The sequence below is a fragment of the Salvia miltiorrhiza genome, chromosome 7 (assembly GCF_028751815.1).
Source record: "Salvia miltiorrhiza cultivar Shanhuang (shh) chromosome 7, IMPLAD_Smil_shh, whole genome shotgun sequence".
Taxonomy (NCBI): Eukaryota; Viridiplantae; Streptophyta; class Magnoliopsida; order Lamiales; family Lamiaceae; genus Salvia; species Salvia miltiorrhiza.
The window spans coordinates 7,123,158-7,142,339 of NC_080393.1; the positions used below are offsets into that span (position 1 = coordinate 7,123,158).

Here is a 19,182-nt window from a genome sequence, read left to right on the forward strand (position 1 = left end):
CGGGTCTGGGATAAAGTACACATTATCATTAATAAAAGTAACAATTATTGTGAACAAATGTAATAATTTAAAGAGGCAAAATGAGATATACCCTTTTTGAAAGATGAAACATAAAATATACCCACTTTTTTTAAAACAATAAAATCTACCCACTTAGGACATTTTTACCCTTATGTGTAATTCGCGCATTGCTCGCATTGCTCGACACTGAAGCGTCGAGCATTGAACTGTCGAGCATCGAGCATGTCGAGCAATAGTTCAAATTGAACTATTGCTCGACGCCTTGAACATCGAGTGTCGAGCAATTAAGAACTGTCGAGCATGTCGAGCAATAGTTCAATGTCGAGCAAGACGAGCAATAGTTCAAATTGCTGTCGAGCATGTCGAGCAAGACGAGCGATTTTTGATTTTTTTTGGGAGGGGATTTGTTTGGTATTTTCTTTTTGTTTTAAGGGTATCTTAGTCCTTTCAACCTCAAAATGGGTACATTTTATATATTTAATTTTGGGTGGGTATATTTTATGTTTCGTTTTTCAAATAGGGTAAAAAACACCATTAACCCTAATATTTAAAAACATTACATTTCTTCATGTAAATAATTACTTTTCATTATAATAACAATTACTTTGAATAACGGAGAAAATAAATAGAATATAGAAAAAAAAATTAAATAATAATTTAAGTAATCATTATCTTGAGGAAAAGTAACTATTGATATGATGAAATAATCAAATAATAATTCAAATAATCATTGTCTTGAGGAAAAGTAACTATTGATATGATGAAATGTAATGTTTCTAAATTATTACATTTGTTCACAATAATTATTACTTTTATTAATGAGAACGTGTACTTTATTTCTGGTATCCCAGACCCGTGCCCAAAACCCACCCGACCCGTCAAACCCGCGCCCCGACCCGACCCGACCCGACCCGTCTCATTGTATGAGGTTGACCTCACCCAAGTTTTTGTGATGTTTTAATTGGTTAATCCCTACAGAAGGAAACAATATATAGTTAGGTAAAATGCTTTTGCTGTGGCCTTTTTATTCCAACTAGTCTATTTTATTCTTAGAATTGCCGTACGTACAATCATGCATGACTTCATTCTTTTTTTCGAATCAAACACAAATAAAATATTGTTCAACGGGAAGACTTCATATTCATATCATGGGAAGTTTATTTTGGATGATTGATTAGTTCGATAATATGATAGTATATATGAATAATTAGTTGAAGAATGGTATAATCAAACAAATTAAACTATCCAGTCTAGCATAATGATTAACTTTTTTACGAGGAATCTAAAAAAAGTAACTATTTTTTTTTATAATAAAAATGAAAAATAGTTAATTATGTAAAAATCAATTATTGTTACTAAAATACCGTTCAGTACGTGAATATCAGAAATACATAAGAAAAATCGATCTACATATCCATACAATAATTAATTGCTACATGAATTCCAAACAAGTACGTGAATGTGTGGAATAGTTCAAAAATAAACCATTACACGAATACACAAATAAATCTTGTATATTTTTCATTAAATATAAATTTGTATATGTACACAAAAAAGTTGTTACTATATTTTATAATTAAGTTTTTATAATTGTAGCAAAACGAATACTTTTCACAATTAACTTATTTCATAATTATATCTTATTTTTATAAATTACCACAATAAACAGCCCTTAGCTTTCGGAAACAAATTGTTTATGGTAGACAAAATAATGGGGCGCACTGTATATATATATATATCTACTTCTACTAATGAAATTATAGGTGTTCATACCCAGCTCATATTCTAAAAGTGTATAGCTGTCCAAAAACTTAAGATTTGAACCAAATGTCAAATAGTTAAATGTGGACATGATTTTTTCTTATGATCCCAACTCGTTTTTCAAGATTTTCAATTCTTTCCAACATATGATATACTGTATATAAGTAAACTTCGTTCTCACTTTCCTTCACCAATTAATAAGTTTATGCAAATATCATCAACATTATCTTCTTCAAAATTCTCCAAAAATTTGAAATGAAGAGAAGTGGAAAAAGTGTGGCGAATAAAATAGAACGAAAGATAATTGAAAAAAATCGAAGAATTCGGATGAAGGGTCTTTGCTTTAAGCTGGTTTCCCTCATTCCTGATCACATTTTTAAAACAGCAAAGGTACTTTTTCATATTATAATTTTAATAAATATTTAGGAGATAGGTAAATATATATGCACAAAGAAAAAATATATAAATGTTTTAATATATATATATTTTGAATTGCCATAACTTGTGCAGGAATTTTCTTCACATCTAGATCAGCTAGAACAGGCAGCTGCTTACATCAAGATTCTGAGGGGAAGAATAGAAGAATTAGAGAGAAGAAAAAGAGAAGCAATGATGAAGATGGCAACGAATAGTAATGGCTTAAAAAATGCAGCAAATATGGGTGAAATATCAGAATTGCCAATTTTGAAAATAAAAGATTTGGGTTGTGATTTGGAGGTGCTTTTGATTAGTGGGCTCAAGAAAAAATTCACGTTGCATCAAATTATCACCATTCTTGAAGATGGAGGAGCTCAAGTGGTTAGTCTCAACCTTGCCACTGTTGGTGACAAGATTTTTCACACTCTTCTTGCTAAGGTTATGATCACAAACTCCAACCAAACAACTTATACACGCACGACTTTATTTTGTGGCTATAATAGAGCTAAAGTTTGTGATTTGACAGGAAAATGTATATACATATTTTCTTTTTACAATTGTGATCAGTGTTTAATTCATGCACTAAAATGTTATTATCACTTCATCGGAAATACTACTCGATGCAATACAAAAGATACTCTCCTTTTTTTTTTTTACCAAATATAATTATTAACGATGCATGCTACAAAATTGTAGTATTAGTACCTAATGCGGGAGTTTACTAAGTAAATAGAAAATATAATTATTTGAAATTTTATAATTAGAACGGTTAGTGCTTGGTATTGCAGTAAAATGGTAATTAAGGTATTTCATTTTATTGCAGGTTAAGTTTCCGAGGGTTGGCGTGGATACTTCAAGAATAACTACGAGGATGCATGAATTGATTTTGTGATGTTTCAACATTGCATCTTGTAAAATATTTTTCTTATTAGCATTTGTACTGTATACTTCACTATTAATATTATTATTATTGTTATTATTATTATTATTATTATTATTATGGCCTCTATGCCCTATTTAAAATTAAAAATGTGGCTGCACTTTCATGGGCTTAATGACTGAAAATTGGTTGAAATTGGGCTATAAATATGGCCCATGACTCGGCCCACTGCCTTTTCAAAAATTGGCTACCACCCGGCTCATCTGACGGGCACACGATCACTCAAAAATCCCACTTAGTTGAAATCATATGAAATCAAAACTTACTATATCATGTGTGCGTGTGTTGGCCAAGCGATAATGGGTTAATGCCTGTTAAATTATCAAAAAAAAAAAAAACTGTTAAATTATCAAAAAAAAAAACTTACTATATTATGGTTTTAAAAAAAAACTTACTATATTATACTCTTGAAATGTATAAATTTATATTGATTTTCAATCAATATTTAACTTACGAAAAATAAAATTTACAATTAAATTCTCTGTTTCAATTCATTCAAGATCCACTGCCTCGCCACCTATGCAGAATCACAGTTCATTCAAGATCTGATTTTGTGATGAGGGCAATTTTGCCAAAAGGATTGTTATCTGGGCTACTGTTGGTGTGAGAGGAAATTATCCTAGGGTGGAGACAAGATTAAGAATTAAAAAGAAAAAAACTAACTCAGCCTATAATTGGGCGGAAAGCCACGATTTATTAAATGTCGGCCCAAATTGTTTTTTGATGGAAGCCCAGCCCAAATGATATTTCTTCCACAAAACCCTCCTCCCCGAAAACTAGAACTGCACAGCGTCGTATTCCTTGATCCGAAATTTTCATTTCTGTGTCGCAGCAACCAAAGGTAATTTTTCTTCTCTCGAATCCTTCCCGAAGAAAAGGAGAATCAATTCTGTTTGTCAATGGCCGTATAGGATGGTCTATTTGTGTGGATGATTTAAACTTCGACTATTTCTTTAGATAAGTTGGTTAACATTTTGTTGGATTTCTGTTGCAGATCTAATTACAATCATGGCGGAGGACGAAAATCAGAATGAGGTGAAAGAGGAGGTTAAGGATGATGGTGGGGATGTAAGTGTTCGTCTTATACTTCGGTTTATCAATTGCATTTTACTTTTCCAGTTTTCTGGTTTATGTGCTGAGATTTCAAAATACTGTGTATTTGTATTAGAAAAATACAGTTTTAAGGTTTTTTATGCACGGCTCATAGTTTGTCCATCTTCTAACGTTATAAACTTTTACTATGTATATTTGTATATTTCCTTTGAAAGAGATCTGCAACCAAGTACGCTGTGTCTAATGTGAAAATGATTCCTCAAGCTTTCTATCACTACAATGCAGATTGCTCCATTTGACCCTTCAAAGAAGAAGAAGAAGAAGAAGCCAGTGGCTCAAGAACTACCTGAAGATGATTCTGTTGATACTATAGCTGAGAAAACTGAGAGCTTGTCTGGTATTTATCTAAGCCAATGTTTTTGTCGATTCCAATCTTATTATCTTGCAACTTAATATTTAGCTACTTAGGTTTCTCACCTTTTAATGTTTAACATTTCTCTGCAGTTTCTGATGGTCTTGAAACTTCATTTGCTGGTCTAAAGAAGAAGAAGAAAAAACCGGTGGGTGATAATATAGATCATTTTTGTTGTGATTTGGGGAATTATTGTTTTTGCCGTAATTACGTATTATGTGTGTCATTATGTGTAACTGTTTCAGGCACATACTGATCTGAATGAAGAAAAAGAAACCGTGGGAGAAGATGTGGATGGTAAGTTTTTCTTTATTAAACTGCACTGGATATGCTCCTTCATCTCCTGGTTTATGCTAGACTGATCTGTTTGTGAAAATTGTAGATACAATTGGAGAGGATGAGGAAGGAGAAGGAATTGTTCTGGAACAAAATCCATGGGAAGGAAGTGATCGGGATTATGAATATGAGGAGGTAATTGAGCTTCGCTGGCTACTGTGAAGTAAACAGTCCCTTTCTTCTCTCTGTGTTTCATTTCCCTCTATTTGCTTTTAATCAACCATCTATGGATTGGTGGATATTGGCCGTCATTGATTGATGGTTCACATCATGCACTATTTTATTTATTGTCTGTGATTTAAGAGCTATCATATTTTCCTTAATGTTAGGTACATTCCGTAATATAAATAACCGATGAGGACAATGTATAGTTTTTTAGTATCGACTCCTCTCAGGTGCTAGTATCGAGTCCTCTTAAGTCATCTTATGCTTCACATTTCAGAATGGCACATCCTTATGACGTGTATGGAGATCTAAATGGGAGTTGTGTATGTTCAGATCACCAGCTTGGTATTTCCATGCTGTGATTGTGACAATGCTTCAACTAGCAAGCAACAAAAATACCAAATATTTTTAGCACTTCTATTAAATCTTAAAACATCTAGTTGTTTAGTTCCATTATTCAATTTATAGACATGGAGATCCATCTTCTGATGTATGTTGCTTGGTAGCAGTCTCCTGGCATGTTGTCTCCAATGCTTTTCTGATTGCTAGTCTGTGGTTCTAATATTTCTGGTAATATGCATGACCGAGTAGGAATTGCTATCAAGGAATCATCAATTTTTTCTATTATTGGTTCTACTTTCATGACGATTCGTGCTCTTCTTGCATTATGTCCCACCGGTCTCCGCTTGAAAATTTGATTCTATCTTCAACACGTGCAGCTTCTTGGGAGGGTTTTCAACATTCTTCGTGAGAATAACCCTGAGCTTGCTGGGGATAGGCGCAGGACAGTAATGAGACCTCCCCAAGTACTTCGTGAAGGCACAAAGAAAACTGTTTTTGTGAATTTTATGGATCTCTGCAAAACGTATGCTATTTCTTACTATTTCCCATCGCATAAAATAGATACAGCTTTGGCCTTTTTGTTTGCATACACTCACCACATCAAAACATACAGGGAAAAGCAAATATAAGTTGGGACTTTGAAACCATACATGTTTTTGTATTATAATTTTGGTGCCTGATTTATCTGCTTGTCACTATTTGGATTTGTCCAGATGCTCACTACTTGTGCATTGATATATGATGACATTATATGTTCATTTGGGGATTTCATTCTCCACAGGATGCACAGACAACCAGAGCATGTAATGACTTTCCTTCTTGCTGAAATGGGAACAAGTGGATCTCTTGATGGCCAACAAAGATTGGTTGTTAAAGGGAGGTTTGCTCCTAAGAATTTTGAGGGAATCTTGCGACGCTATATTAGTAAGTTTATCCATTGCTATTCTGGAGATTTTCTGACGGACTTGTTGCTGTCACGATAGCCTCCAACATCCCTTGCTGAGATTCATTCTTTCTTTGTGACATTTATTTTTTCATCTAAAATTTTGATTTCTGGATCTATTTGTCCACCAATTGCTTGAAATATAAAATATGAAACTGACTATTAGTTCGGATCTTACTAATTTGTCTCTGGAATGATAACTGCAGATGAGTATGTCATATGCAATGGTTGCAAAAGTCCTGATACTATTCTTTCAAAGGAGAACCGTCTCTTCTTCCTCAGATGTGAGAAGGTAGTTCCCTATCTTCTCACTATATATTTAGGCATATGAGGTTTTTGATTAGCAACTGAAAGCCTTGTCTTGTGAGAATTAGTTCCGTGTTCTGCAATATATTGAGCCAAATTATTATGTGCTATGTTATTATATTTCATCTGGGGCTGTGATGATTGAATATTGTCTGCATTCTCTGTGCGTTTCCTGAATGAGATTTCTCACTGTTCTGAGGTCCCTGCTGTAACAGGGGAACTCTGATACTTAGCAGTTTAGTTTCTTTACCCTTGCCCTCTCTGTGACTTATTGCGACAATTTTTCTGTAACCCTATGCTTAGATGGCTTTTTCTTAATTTAAACAGTAGGAGCTTTGTTGAAATTCATAATAGATTATTTTTATAAGCCATGTGGTAAACTAATAATGTATATGGTATTCTCCAGAGGCCTGTGATGATCTAGATATTTGCCTACATTGTCTGATTGCTCTAGTTGAAGAGTCTTTTTATACGAAGTCTGAGGCCTCCAGGAAAGTTAAATAATATTTGAAAACCATTGTTAACCTTTTGGGAACACCTTTTAAGTGCCCCCATTCTTATAACAGGGAAACTCTGATACCTCACATATTATCGCATAATTTATTTACTTTTGACCTTCTCCCGTACATTTTGTTATCCTATTCTTAGGCTGTGTTGAAATTTATTGTCAAATGGCAATAAACTGATTATTTTTTATTTACTTTTGTTCTTCTCCCATACATTCTGTTAACCTATTCTTAGGCTGTGTTGAATTTTTTTGTCAAATGGCAATAAACTGATTATTTTGATGGTATTGTTCAAGGCCTGTGATGATGTAAATATTTGCCTACATTGTCTGATTGCTCTATTTGAAGAGTCTTTCTAAATCAAATCTGAGGCCCTTGGGAGTGTGATAATTTTCAAAAACAGTGTCAACTTCTTGGAGTACCTTTTTAAGTGCTCTCTAACAGGGAAAGTCTTATTCTTGACATTATATTATATTTTATTTACCCTTGCCATTCTCCAATGACTTCATTCTCTAATTCTATGCTCAGGTGGCTTTTGTTAGTATAATTATAGAAGCCGTGTGGATATAATTGGGGCACTAAACTGATTATTTTTATAAATCATATGTAATTTTCTGTTAGTAAACTGATTGTGTTTAGCGTATTCTCTCGAGGCCTGTGATGATCTAATTATTTGCCTACATTGTCTGATTGCTCTAGTTGAAGAGTCTTTTTATAACAAGTCTGAGGCCTTGAGGGAAGTTAGACAATTTTCAAAAACACTGTCAACCTCTTGGAACACCATTTTTATTGCTCTCTAGATTATATCAGTGAAACTCTGATTCTTCACATTTTATCTCATTTACCCTTAGTTTTCTTCCCATGACTTGTTATTGGTATAATAGTAGAAGCCCTATGGACATTTATAGGTACTAAAATGATTCCATTTTAATAAGCCATGTTGGTATCTGTTGGTCGTAAATTGATTATTTTGTATAGTTTTCTCATAAGGCATGTGATGATTTAAATATTTGCCTACATTGTTTGATTGCTCTAGTTGAAGAGTCTTTTGTACTAAATCTGAGTCCTTGGGGAAAATTAGATGATTTGCAAAGACATTATCAACCTTTTGGAACACCGAACACCTTTAAGTGATCTCTAGCTTTATAACTGGGAAACGACACTTGACATTTTATTTTATTTATCCTTGCCCCATGACTTATTGAGTTAAAATATGTTCTGTAATCCTATCTTAGTAATAGCAGGAACCATTTGAAAATTTATTGGGACCAAACTGATTAATTTTATAGACTATGTAGAAATTTGTTGGTAGTAAACTGACTATTTTTGTAGTATTCTCCAAAGGCCTGTGATGATCAACATATTTGCCTACATTGTCTGATTGCTCTAATAGTTGAAGAGTCTTTTCCTACGAGTCTGAGGCCTTTGAGGATGTTGACAATTATTAAAAGAATTGTTCGACCTTTCAGTCAATTTGTTAAGTGTTCTCTAGCTTATGATAGGGAAACTCTGATACTCCAAATTCTATTTTTTATAGCCCGCCCTTCTCCCTCGACTTATTGGGGCAGCTTATTCTGTTATCCTATGCTTTGGTGGCTTATTAATGGGTAACACAGTGAGCCATGTGGAAATTTATTGGTGTCCTGATGTCTGAATTTTTTTGAACTTGAATAAATTTATCATCTGGACTCATTATTGTGCAATAGTAAATTTTTATTTGGGTGCTGCTTTCTGAGAGCTACAATAATTTTAGCATTTGGGTAATTGCTAAGTCTTTTATTCTTGTGTATTTCTTGTAGTGTGGTTCTGGGAGGTCAGTGGCTCAGATCAAGGCCGGATTTGTGGCTCGTGTTGGTCGTCGGAAAGCTGGAACATGAGTTGTTCTTGTGGACAGTTTGTTGTATACTTGTTAAGTGCTTGATTTGGATGTTGTTGTCATGGTAATTTTGTGATTCCGCATCCTTCACTAATAAGACAACATTTACTTTTATGAAGTTGGTTGAGAGTAAATTTTGGTTGAAAATCTAGAAATGAAGTATGTTGAATGAGAATCATATATTGAGGTTTGACGGAAGCCTTATACTCTTCCTGCGTAAGCTGCGCATCTGTTGAGTTCTTTCTTTGAGCTCGTTCTTTTGTAAATGTAGTTGCACATAATATAGTTGTAAATAGAGAGTGTTGGGCTAAGGTGCGAGAGAACTCATTTTAACTCGTGTAATTACTAAAATTTCTTTTCAGTTTATCATTGCCACCATTTAATCGACGTGACAATGAGTATCAGCAACCAATTAGTATGTCGTTTATTTATTTAACGGGTTTTGGCAAATAAAACATGAAAATAAAAGCTTAGATTATTATTATTATTATGTCCACAATTTAAATTATGGTTGAAGCATTACATTTAAGATAGATCACATCCAATATAGTATCAAAAAAATACATCTTGTCTGGATTCACAGACAGACTGAAATTAATGGGCGTCGCAATGATTAAAGTTGGAGTAGTTCACTTCATAGCTCCCATTTGTACTCTCTTATAAAATATACTAATAAAAATAATAATAAAGTTATTATTTTACCCACATGGTTTCTAAATTAAATCTATACCCATTATAATGAGTCTTATTTTATAAAATTTGATTTACCTATTATATCCCTCATATATACTACTTAATTTAAGGCCAATTATCTAATATTATACACATAATAAATCTAAAAATATTTTATGGTTTATGTTATATATTTTAATAATTATTTAAACAACAGTATCCATTAGTACTCTTCATCCACATAAGTTACTATTCTTTATTCTCTAAGTTTAATAATTTAGAATTACAATACAAATGCTTACTTAATAGTTCTTTAGAAGTTTAATTTTACTAGAATTATTGAAATTGAAATTAAAATTAATTATGTAAAGATTAAGCCTAGAAAATAAGCATGTCATATCAATCTTCTTCTTCTTTTGTCGTGTTTTTTTTCTATTGACGACATAATGCTTAATTAATTAAAATTAATTTTTTATACTCCCTCCGTTCCATTACAAATGTCTCACTTTCTATAATGTAATGTCCTATTACAAATACTTTATTCCTTTTTTGACAATATATTATCTCTCTATACCTAATATTTAAATAATTTTCACCAACTCACTTTATTTACTTTCTACACATTTCTTAATCTATATGCCTAAAAGTAATGAGACATTTCTAATGGGACAGAGGGAGTACTAAATTTAGATTAAAAAAAAATTCAATTTTATGTGTTTTATAATATTATACTTTACAGAAATTATCTAATAATTAGTTTAAAAAATATATGGTTGTGACCTCCTTGTGCTCATGTATGTGTTGGTATGAGAGTTGTGACCCCCCTGTGCTCATGTATGTGTTGGTATGAGGGATGTGTCCCCCCTGTGCTCATGTATGTGTTGGTATGAGGGCTGTGACCCCCCTGTGCTCTTTACAAAATGATTTCTTTTCCACTAGTACTACATCATGTTCTTCGATTTACAAAATGATTTCTTATACAAAATGATTTCTTTTCCACTGTCTATACAGCCAATTCCTTTTTCCTATGAGACATTTACAAAAAGATTTCTACAAAATGATTTCCACTATCTTTAAAGGCTGCTCTTGCAAGTAACTAAATGGAGGCATCCTCAATCAATTTTATTTGATTGAAGGCTGCCTCCATTGCATCATATGCATCCTCTTCTAATCCAATGTCATCTCTGCCATCCTCTTCTAGTCCAAACTGATCTCTGCCATCCTCATGTAATCCAAATTGATCTCTGCCATCCTCTTGTAAACCCAACTACTCCCTCAACTCATCTATGCCATCCACCTCTCCCTTTTCAGTCAAATATGCCAAACACTCGTCCACTAGCTCTTTAGGGACCTCCAATGCTATTGGCAAATTCCCCTGTCTTGCAAGCATCCCCTTCTTCATGTGTGGGATTTTATAACAATTCTGGCCTTTAACTTTCATGATGTCAGTTAAGCATTCCCGTAGGCTCAAAAACACATTGTTTAAAGTTAATGCACTGAGCTCCTCAAAGGATTTCTGAACTGCCTGCACTAGTTCCCCTTCATTTGTGCTAACTGCCTGCACTTGCAAGCTTTGAATAGCCCTAAATCAACCTAAATCATTGATGTTGGTGTCTGGGCTATTTGGAGGCTGATGAATAATTCTAATATCAAAGCCATTTGCACTTGCAGTTGCTCTAAAATCTGGATCATCATCTTTTATATGGGGCTTAACATTATATTGCTATATGTATATAGTTTTGCTTGCAAATTGGGGCCACCTGGCCATGATTGCAGGTATAAGCTGTATATATATAGACAACAAATTGAAATTACACATCTTACACATCTTAAAATAAGCTCAACATAATAAAACCAACCATCTTTGATTTACAATGCATACATAGCTCCTGTGATATCCATACCTTGTAGATGTACATGTCCTTCATCACTTGTTTAGTGATGGACTGAATTAGCTTCTCTTCTAAGGTTCCAGCCTCCCTGTTCTTGGATTTTCTTTTGGCTGTTACCATCTCAGTGAAAGGGAAAATCCCTATCTTGCCATCGAATAATACACTCCCATCTTCATCAAATAAGGGCCTACACACTGCACATAGGAACATAACCTTTTTTAATGAACTTCTTACTTTTGCATGTGCGGTGTGAGTCAATTTCTGCTGGAGTCAAGTAAAATTTGTGATTTACTTTGCTCATGTAGAACCACTTCTCATCAGCATGCACTACATTGTGCATGTTCTTGAACCTTAGGACATTGCATATTCTGTCATACACAATCTGTTCTAGAGAGAACCGCAGCCGTAATAACTTATTGGGGGCTGTCAAATTTGGTCGGATGGCACTAGAATGAGGTCTGATCAGCCCCTTTGATATCCATCTACCAACTGTACTCTTTGAGCAGTTTATGTCGGTTGCAAGCCTTCGAATTGTACCCCTTTTGTGCAATTCAAGACTTGAAATGAGTTCCAAATCTATGTGCACTCTTTTCCTTCGACTCTTGCTGATTTTTTTGCTTTGAACGGTAACCAACTAACCTTGTGCATGTTCCTCTTTTGCAGCTTTCCACAAACGGGCGATAGAACTCCGACATCATCCCCATTTCTCCATGGCTGCCTTGGTCGTCCCATAGTGAAGCTTCCCATTTGAAGAGTTTTGAAGAAGAAATAATGTAATAGCTTGTCGTTCTGCCCCATTGAGATCTTTCCTTCTAGTCATCCTCTTTTTTTTTTGGTGGAAGATATTTTTTGAATGAAGAATTTGTGGCGAAATGCTGCTCAAATTTTGGTGTAATTAGTGTATGCAAAGACCCCCTTTTATAGGGTTGTAAACATAAATTTTGGTGGCAATTTTAAATTCTAAGTTTGTGCCAATTAAAGTGGCGCCACTTTTTTCAACCTTTTGTGCCATTTTTTTTCTTCGAAATTTTGCTCATGAAGCAGCGGCAGAAATGGCTTTCAAGCCCCTCAATTCAGAATTTAAAAATGGAAGTACTGGAAATGAACAGAATTTAAAAAAAAAGGAGTAAACAGAAATATAAAAAAATGTGATTGAAATTAATTTATTGAAAATTTTGAAATTTAAATTATTTAAATTTAAAATTTGAAGTCAAAAGTTAAAATAAAAGTCAAACAATTCATTAAACAATACCTAATCAAAATACTAATGGAGGTGAGCCATATCACTTTAACACCTAAACCACTACTCCTTAATCTCCGTGCCCAAATGAATTGTGTCTTAAATATTGGGATGGAGGGAGTACCATATTTGAAAATGTGTAAAGATTCGTGGGACGGCCCAAAAAAGAAAACGTGTCAAGATTCGTGGGACGGAGAGGGTAGTATATATATTACTCCCTTCGTCCGCCAAAAGTATTCCACTTTGGCCGGGCACGAAGTTTAATAAAATGTGTGATGATGTTGATGTAGTGGAGAAATGGTCCCACCACTTTATAAGATGTGTGGTTGACATTGAATTTGGGGTGGATTTTTATAAATAAAGAGTGTTTGTAATGATAAAATATAAAGGTGGATGGTGGGACCATGGCTTAAAAAGGAAAGTGGAATACTTTTTGCGGACGCCAAATATAGTAATTGTGGAATACTTTTGGCGGACGACGTTAAACCCGTCGAAATTCGACGGGAATCATTTTATGTCATCATTTATAATTATTTTATGTTATTTTTATTACTATAGCATATGAAATAGTTTATATATAAATTATTTCTTTAACTAATTTGATATGATCAAATTAAATTAGTAATACAATATTTGAAATAATATTAATCTTAATCACTTTCGCCAATCAAATGTAGGTTGTGATAATAGAAATACATTTTTATATAAATACTCATTTGATGAAGTTTATAAAAAGTTGATGTGGGATTGAAGATTTTAAAAGAAAAAAAATATGTAAATTTAAAGTATGATATGATGTACGATTGATGTGTCGCATCTGTTATTAATCGTATATCGATAATATTTACTCTCTCCGTCCCTCAAACATTTTCCTTTTTTTTTTCTATTTTGGTTCGTCCCCAAAATATCTTCCTGACATATTTTTGGAAACAATTTCATTAATTATTATTCTTACAATTTCACTTTTTGTGGGACTCATTCTCCACTTTCACTAACTATCACTCTTATAATTTCATTTTTTGTGGGACTCATTCTCAACTTATCAAATACATAACTAACTTTTATTAAAATCCGTGTCATCCCCTCTTATGAAGATGTTTGGGGGACGGAGGGAGTATTAAGTTTGTTCAAATTCTTTAAATTTGACGGATAAGAAATAATTTAACTAAACATATGTCATTTGAGTATCATCTCATATGGACCTAATAAAGACCAGATAATCATATGAAGCTCTAAAGACCACATATGACATTTGAACGTCAAAATTTTGAAAACCATATTCTTTGGAGTTTGAAATACCACATCTGAATTTTGAGCATCATCTTGTATGGAGCTTGAAGATTATAACTTACTTGTGAGTATCATTTTATCTAGAATTTGTGAAACTATAATTAAGTAATGAGAATAATCTCGTTTCAAACTTTAAACAACATCGTCAAATTTGAAATCATATTCAATCATATATATATATAGTTAATTATTTAAGTAAATACATCTATATATATACATATTAATTTGTGAGTATGATGTGATAAACTTAAACTAATATTATATAATAAAATAAAATACAAATATAAATCTTTTTTAGTTATGGAAATTGATTAAAAATCTAGAAAAAAAATAAGAATGAATGAAAATTGAAGAAAATTAAAATAGAGTGATTATACGGCGTCACATAGGATATGATTTATTTTGCTATTATATATATAGATTGGGCATAGACACGTATTTTATTTATTTATAACATTTAGTTGAAGAATATCTTTTCTAAAAAATGAATTGATTGTTTTTCGTGGATTAATTTATTGGTATACTTTATTTAAGTTTTAGTCGCACTTGGAACAATCTCAATTAAGTGGGTATAAGGATTCCTATTCTGGATGCCATCATTTTATTAAGTTAAATTTTTTCGGTGAAAAAAAAGGTGGATTGTGACGCATGATGAGTTCTTGTTGGTCATTGAGTTTATATATAAAAGAAAAGTTGGTATGAGGTTGGGAGGGATTTCAGGCGTTTGAAAACAGACGAATGGATCCTCGAAGTGCTAATGTGTTTTAATTTGGCTGAGTTTCGATAATCAAATGGATATGTAGGACTTATAATTAAATGGATATGCTGGATTTATCTAATAGTTTTATACAATTATTTAATAGTACAGACTTTATTTAAGAGTTTTATACGATAATTTAATAGTATAGAATTTATCTATAAATTTATATGATTATTTAATAGTTTTTAAATGTAAAAATTGATTAGAAATGTATAAATAAATAAGAATAAACGAGAATCGAGGAAAATTAGAATGAAGTGATTATACGATGCCACGTAGGATATGATTTATTTTGCTATAATATAAAAATTGATTAGAAATATATAAATACATAAGAATGAATGAGAATTGAGAAAAAATAGAATGGAGTGATTATACGATGCCACGTAGGATAAGATTTATTTTGGTATAATTTATGGATTGGAGATTAATTACTTTTGATGTTGATGCTTTAAACTGATAGGAACACGTACAAGTTGGAGAGTTATTTATTTCATAATTATGTTTTGGACAAGGCACAAAATGATTGGAGGGAACAAAACAAATGAGGCTCCAAAACAAAACCTTAGATCATTAGCAGCCAACAATTATTATTAAAATGCGATCTATTTATAAAAATAAAAGGAAAATATTCAAAAAAAATCCTTGAAAACAAAAATATGCAGACTAAGGATCAGGTCTCATTAAATATCCTTAAAGAAAATTCAATGAAAAAAATTTTAAGGAGGAAAAAAAAACAAGGATAGAATAGGATTTGGGGAAAAAAATATGAACACTATTTAAAATAAAAGGATATTATATTTATATATGTATGAATAGCACCACTCAATTTCATTTACATCTTTTGAGGGTTAATTAATTAACACAATCACTTTCAAACGAATGGAGATCACGAGAACTGATGAAATCGTCCCATTCTTCGAGAACGGACGCAAAACGTATAGCATATGAAAATATGAACACACTTTTTTAGACGGTAGGAGCATAGTTTAATGCATGTATTATTGTGGCATTTGGTAATGCCGCGTCTATGTGAATTGAAGTTCGCATGAAATCTCTATAATTTTTCTTTATTAGATAAATATAAATTTTAAAAATTGTGTCACGGTAAATTTAAATTCCATTTTTTTTACTTCAAGTATTATTTATTCTATTTTTTTTTTTTGATCAGGCAAAGAAAACTTTAATAAACGCAAAGGCCAGGTACGTTTATTAAAGTTTTCTTTGCCTGATCAAAAAAAAAAAATAGAATAAATAATACTTGAAGTATTATTTATTCTATTATTAGATCAACATACAAAGTGTCACAAAAATTAGTGACATTTGATGCTGTAGCCAGGGGTGGAGCCATGCCCCTAAAGATAACAAGGGCAAAAACATTGTCTCTTTTTTTTCAAAATTTTGGTGGGGCATATATATATATAAATATTAATTAAACATGTATATAAGAATATATTAGGTATATTAATTAAAAAAAATTGAGAGGGGCAATTGCCCCTCCTCCTTTGGTTGTAGCTTTGCCACTGGCTGCAGCTAATCACTAATAGTTAGACTTCCAATCGCCATAAATTTTTGTGATACGAATATTAGCTACCAAACCTCATGTCACTACTAATTTTTTTTTTTTTGTAGTGATGATGTTATAAATTATCAATTAATATAAAGATGAGAAGGTATGATGTTACGATGTCCGCACGATGTGTACTACTCACATATATTCTAATAGGACACTTATAAACGTTTTATTAGATACTTTAATAGGACATTTATAAATATCATATTAAAATATATGAATAATCTGAGTTGTGTGGACCTTCACACAAAAAGGTTGTGTATAAAGATACTAGTGCGTAACCCGTCGAAATTCGACGGAAAATTATTTTAAATTATATGATACTTCTTCCATCCTCCAAAATTATGCATACATTTCTTTTTTGGTACGGCCCCCAAAAATAAGCATACCCTATTTTTAGGCACTACCCCATATATAATTCTTACAATTTTACCCTTTTAACTTACACTATTTACTTATAATCTATTTAACAATACCCTCATTGTGGGACCCTTTCTCCACTATCATAGAGACAGTGCGTCTCCAAAGTAAATGCTCTCCAACTTTATACTATTGTTTAACTAGTGTTTACATATAATCTAAATTAAATGATTATTCTAATTTCTAAGCATAAATTCCTTTGATTAAATTAAAATTGTATTAAATTAAATGATTAAATTAAAACTTGTGAGGGCCGTACCCTCACAAGTTCCATTGATTAAATTAAATGACTGAAATTAGTAAAATTTATATGTTTTCAAAATTATTAAAATATTAAATACATAATTATTATAATACCTAATTTTTTTCTAATTTTGAATCGGTCTCAATTCCCGCAGCCCCATACCCTCTTTTCCAGGCAATATGGGAGTATATTTTAGGCCAGCCCCATACATATCATTTTTTCTAATCTCTTTAATTAAATCGATGTACCTGTCACTTTTATTTAATTTATAGTATATAATAAGTTATAAATAGCAAAACTGAGGGAGTAGTTGTTTTTGAATCCTACTAAATTAGAAGGTGATATTATATTAAAGTGAAAAAATTATTAAATAAATGGACAAAATATTGAAAAATATTATTAACACATAATTGTAGTATATTTTTGTTCTTAAATTAAATAAATTTATACTATATTAATAAGGCAACTTTCAATTGAAAATCAATTTCAAAATTAAATGGTAATTTTGTAGTTATAATAAAATTGAAAGTTTATTTGTAAACTATATTTTTTCTTTTTATTTTCTTTTTCTTCATCTTTTTTATTTTGTTTTATTTCTTTCTAAAATTATGAAATTCGACTAATTATTAAATATTTAATATGCATATCAAATTAAAGATCATGACAAGAACTTTAATTTGATATATTTTTTATAAATGTTTGATTTAAAATGTAAAAGTTACATTTATTTAAAGTTTAAAATTTTAAAACATTCTCTCTCCTCTCTCATCTTTTTTTAATAAATCTATTTTTCATTTATTTTCTATTTTTTTAACTTATAGATATCTTTTTTTCGCCTTTTCTTATGTATCAATTTTTATTATTGTGAATTTATCTTAATTTTTTATTTTTTCAATATTCAACTTAAATACATTTAATTAAAATTAATTTTTATTACATTTATAAATATGATAGTTGAGTTCATGTCAATTTTATATAAAAATACAATATAAAATATTTTATGTGCATTGCACGGGATGCAAATGCTAGTAACTGAAATAAAATATAGATAAATTAAATATATAAATAGTGGTATAATAAGTAAATAAAATTTTGTAAATAATTAAGGCTAAGGCTATTTTTATATAGATATAAATTGGCTAGTCTATTACCAATAACTAGGGATGTCAATCTGGCCAGCCCACTCGGTTTCAGGCCAATTCATTCGATTTCGAGTTATTTTTGGTTCGGGCTAGTCGGTTTTTTTATTTTTCGGGTTAAAATTTTTCGACCCTAACCCTAACCCACTCAGTTTCGGGCTAGTCCGTTTGGATATGCAAGTTTACAATTTAATTACATGTTTAATTTTTTCATATATAATCATATTTTTATAATAAAATTATGTCGTGTTTTTCAAATCAAGATATTTCGCTTTGTTTTAAATACAAAAATTAGTGTTATTTTAACGTAAGTTTACATAATATCTAACTTTAACTTCGTTTTCGATAAAAATTGTACATAGATTTAACATAAACGACTATCTTTCTTTGACTTTGATATCATAGTCAATGTTATTAACCGTTGGAAAAATAAAAATATATTCTACAAGCATTAAAATGTTATTATTGAATTAAAAAGTAAAGTATTAAAATTTAAAATTAATTATTAAGAAAATGTTTGGTTAATCGGGCCAATTCACTCGATTTTCGGGCCAACCCTATATATCGGGCCCGAGCTATTTTCGGTTCGGGGCATTGGGACTAAATTTTTTTCGGGCTAATTTTTTTTTAACCCTAACCCCTTTTTTTATCGGTCTATTCGGGTCGACTAATCGGTTTCAGTCTTTTTTGACATCCCTATCAATTTCAAAGAATATTTTGTGTGTGTGTGTGTGTGTGTATATATATATATATATATATTAGAACATAAGCGAGAACATAAAACCTAATATAATCTAATAAGCAACCCGCAAGCAGGCGGGACCACCTCTACACCACACAAAGATGGGAAAGCAACCGCATGCAGACGGAACCA

General features: G+C 31.6%; 3 protein-coding genes and 4 non-coding genes across 7 annotated transcripts in view; all 7 read left to right on the forward strand.

The window, feature by feature from the left end:
- The window catches only part of LOC130992114 (nucleolar complex-associated protein 2), an 884,658-nt gene that overhangs the window by 514,606 nt on the left and 350,870 nt on the right, over positions 1–19,182 (forward strand). The gene's annotated exons all lie outside the window — the stretch shown is intronic.
- Positions 1,849–3,181, forward strand: LOC130992181 (transcription factor bHLH162-like). Its single transcript, XM_057916729.1, has 3 exons — positions 1,849–2,172; positions 2,293–2,637; positions 3,023–3,181. Exons 1-3 carry the CDS (start codon positions 2,038–2,040, stop codon positions 3,089–3,091), a joined length of 549 nt encoding a protein of 182 aa, XP_057772712.1. The 5' UTR covers positions 1,849–2,037; the 3' UTR covers positions 3,092–3,181.
- LOC130992164 (eukaryotic translation initiation factor 2 subunit beta-like) lies at positions 3,718–9,225 on the forward strand. The gene is made up of 10 exons (XM_057916699.1): positions 3,718–3,980; positions 4,134–4,207; positions 4,478–4,589; positions 4,697–4,752; positions 4,850–4,901; positions 4,987–5,075; positions 5,825–5,970; positions 6,229–6,371; positions 6,597–6,682; positions 9,002–9,225. The coding sequence occupies exons 2-10, from the start codon at positions 4,148–4,150 to the stop codon at positions 9,077–9,079; spliced, it is 822 nt and encodes a 273-aa protein (XP_057772682.1). The 5' UTR covers positions 3,718–3,980; positions 4,134–4,147; the 3' UTR covers positions 9,080–9,225.
- On the forward strand, positions 7,101–7,185 carry LOC130996355 (small nucleolar RNA SNORD34). Its single transcript, XR_009092537.1, has one exon. It is a non-coding gene; the product is annotated as a small nucleolar RNA SNORD34 (small nucleolar RNA).
- LOC130996354 (small nucleolar RNA SNORD34) lies at positions 7,496–7,579 on the forward strand. The gene has a single exon (XR_009092536.1). It is a non-coding gene; the product is annotated as a small nucleolar RNA SNORD34 (small nucleolar RNA).
- On the forward strand, positions 7,852–7,936 carry LOC130996351 (small nucleolar RNA SNORD34). The gene has a single exon (XR_009092533.1). It is a non-coding gene; the product is annotated as a small nucleolar RNA SNORD34 (small nucleolar RNA).
- Positions 8,543–8,629, forward strand: LOC130996353 (small nucleolar RNA SNORD34). The gene has a single exon (XR_009092535.1). It is a non-coding gene; the product is annotated as a small nucleolar RNA SNORD34 (small nucleolar RNA).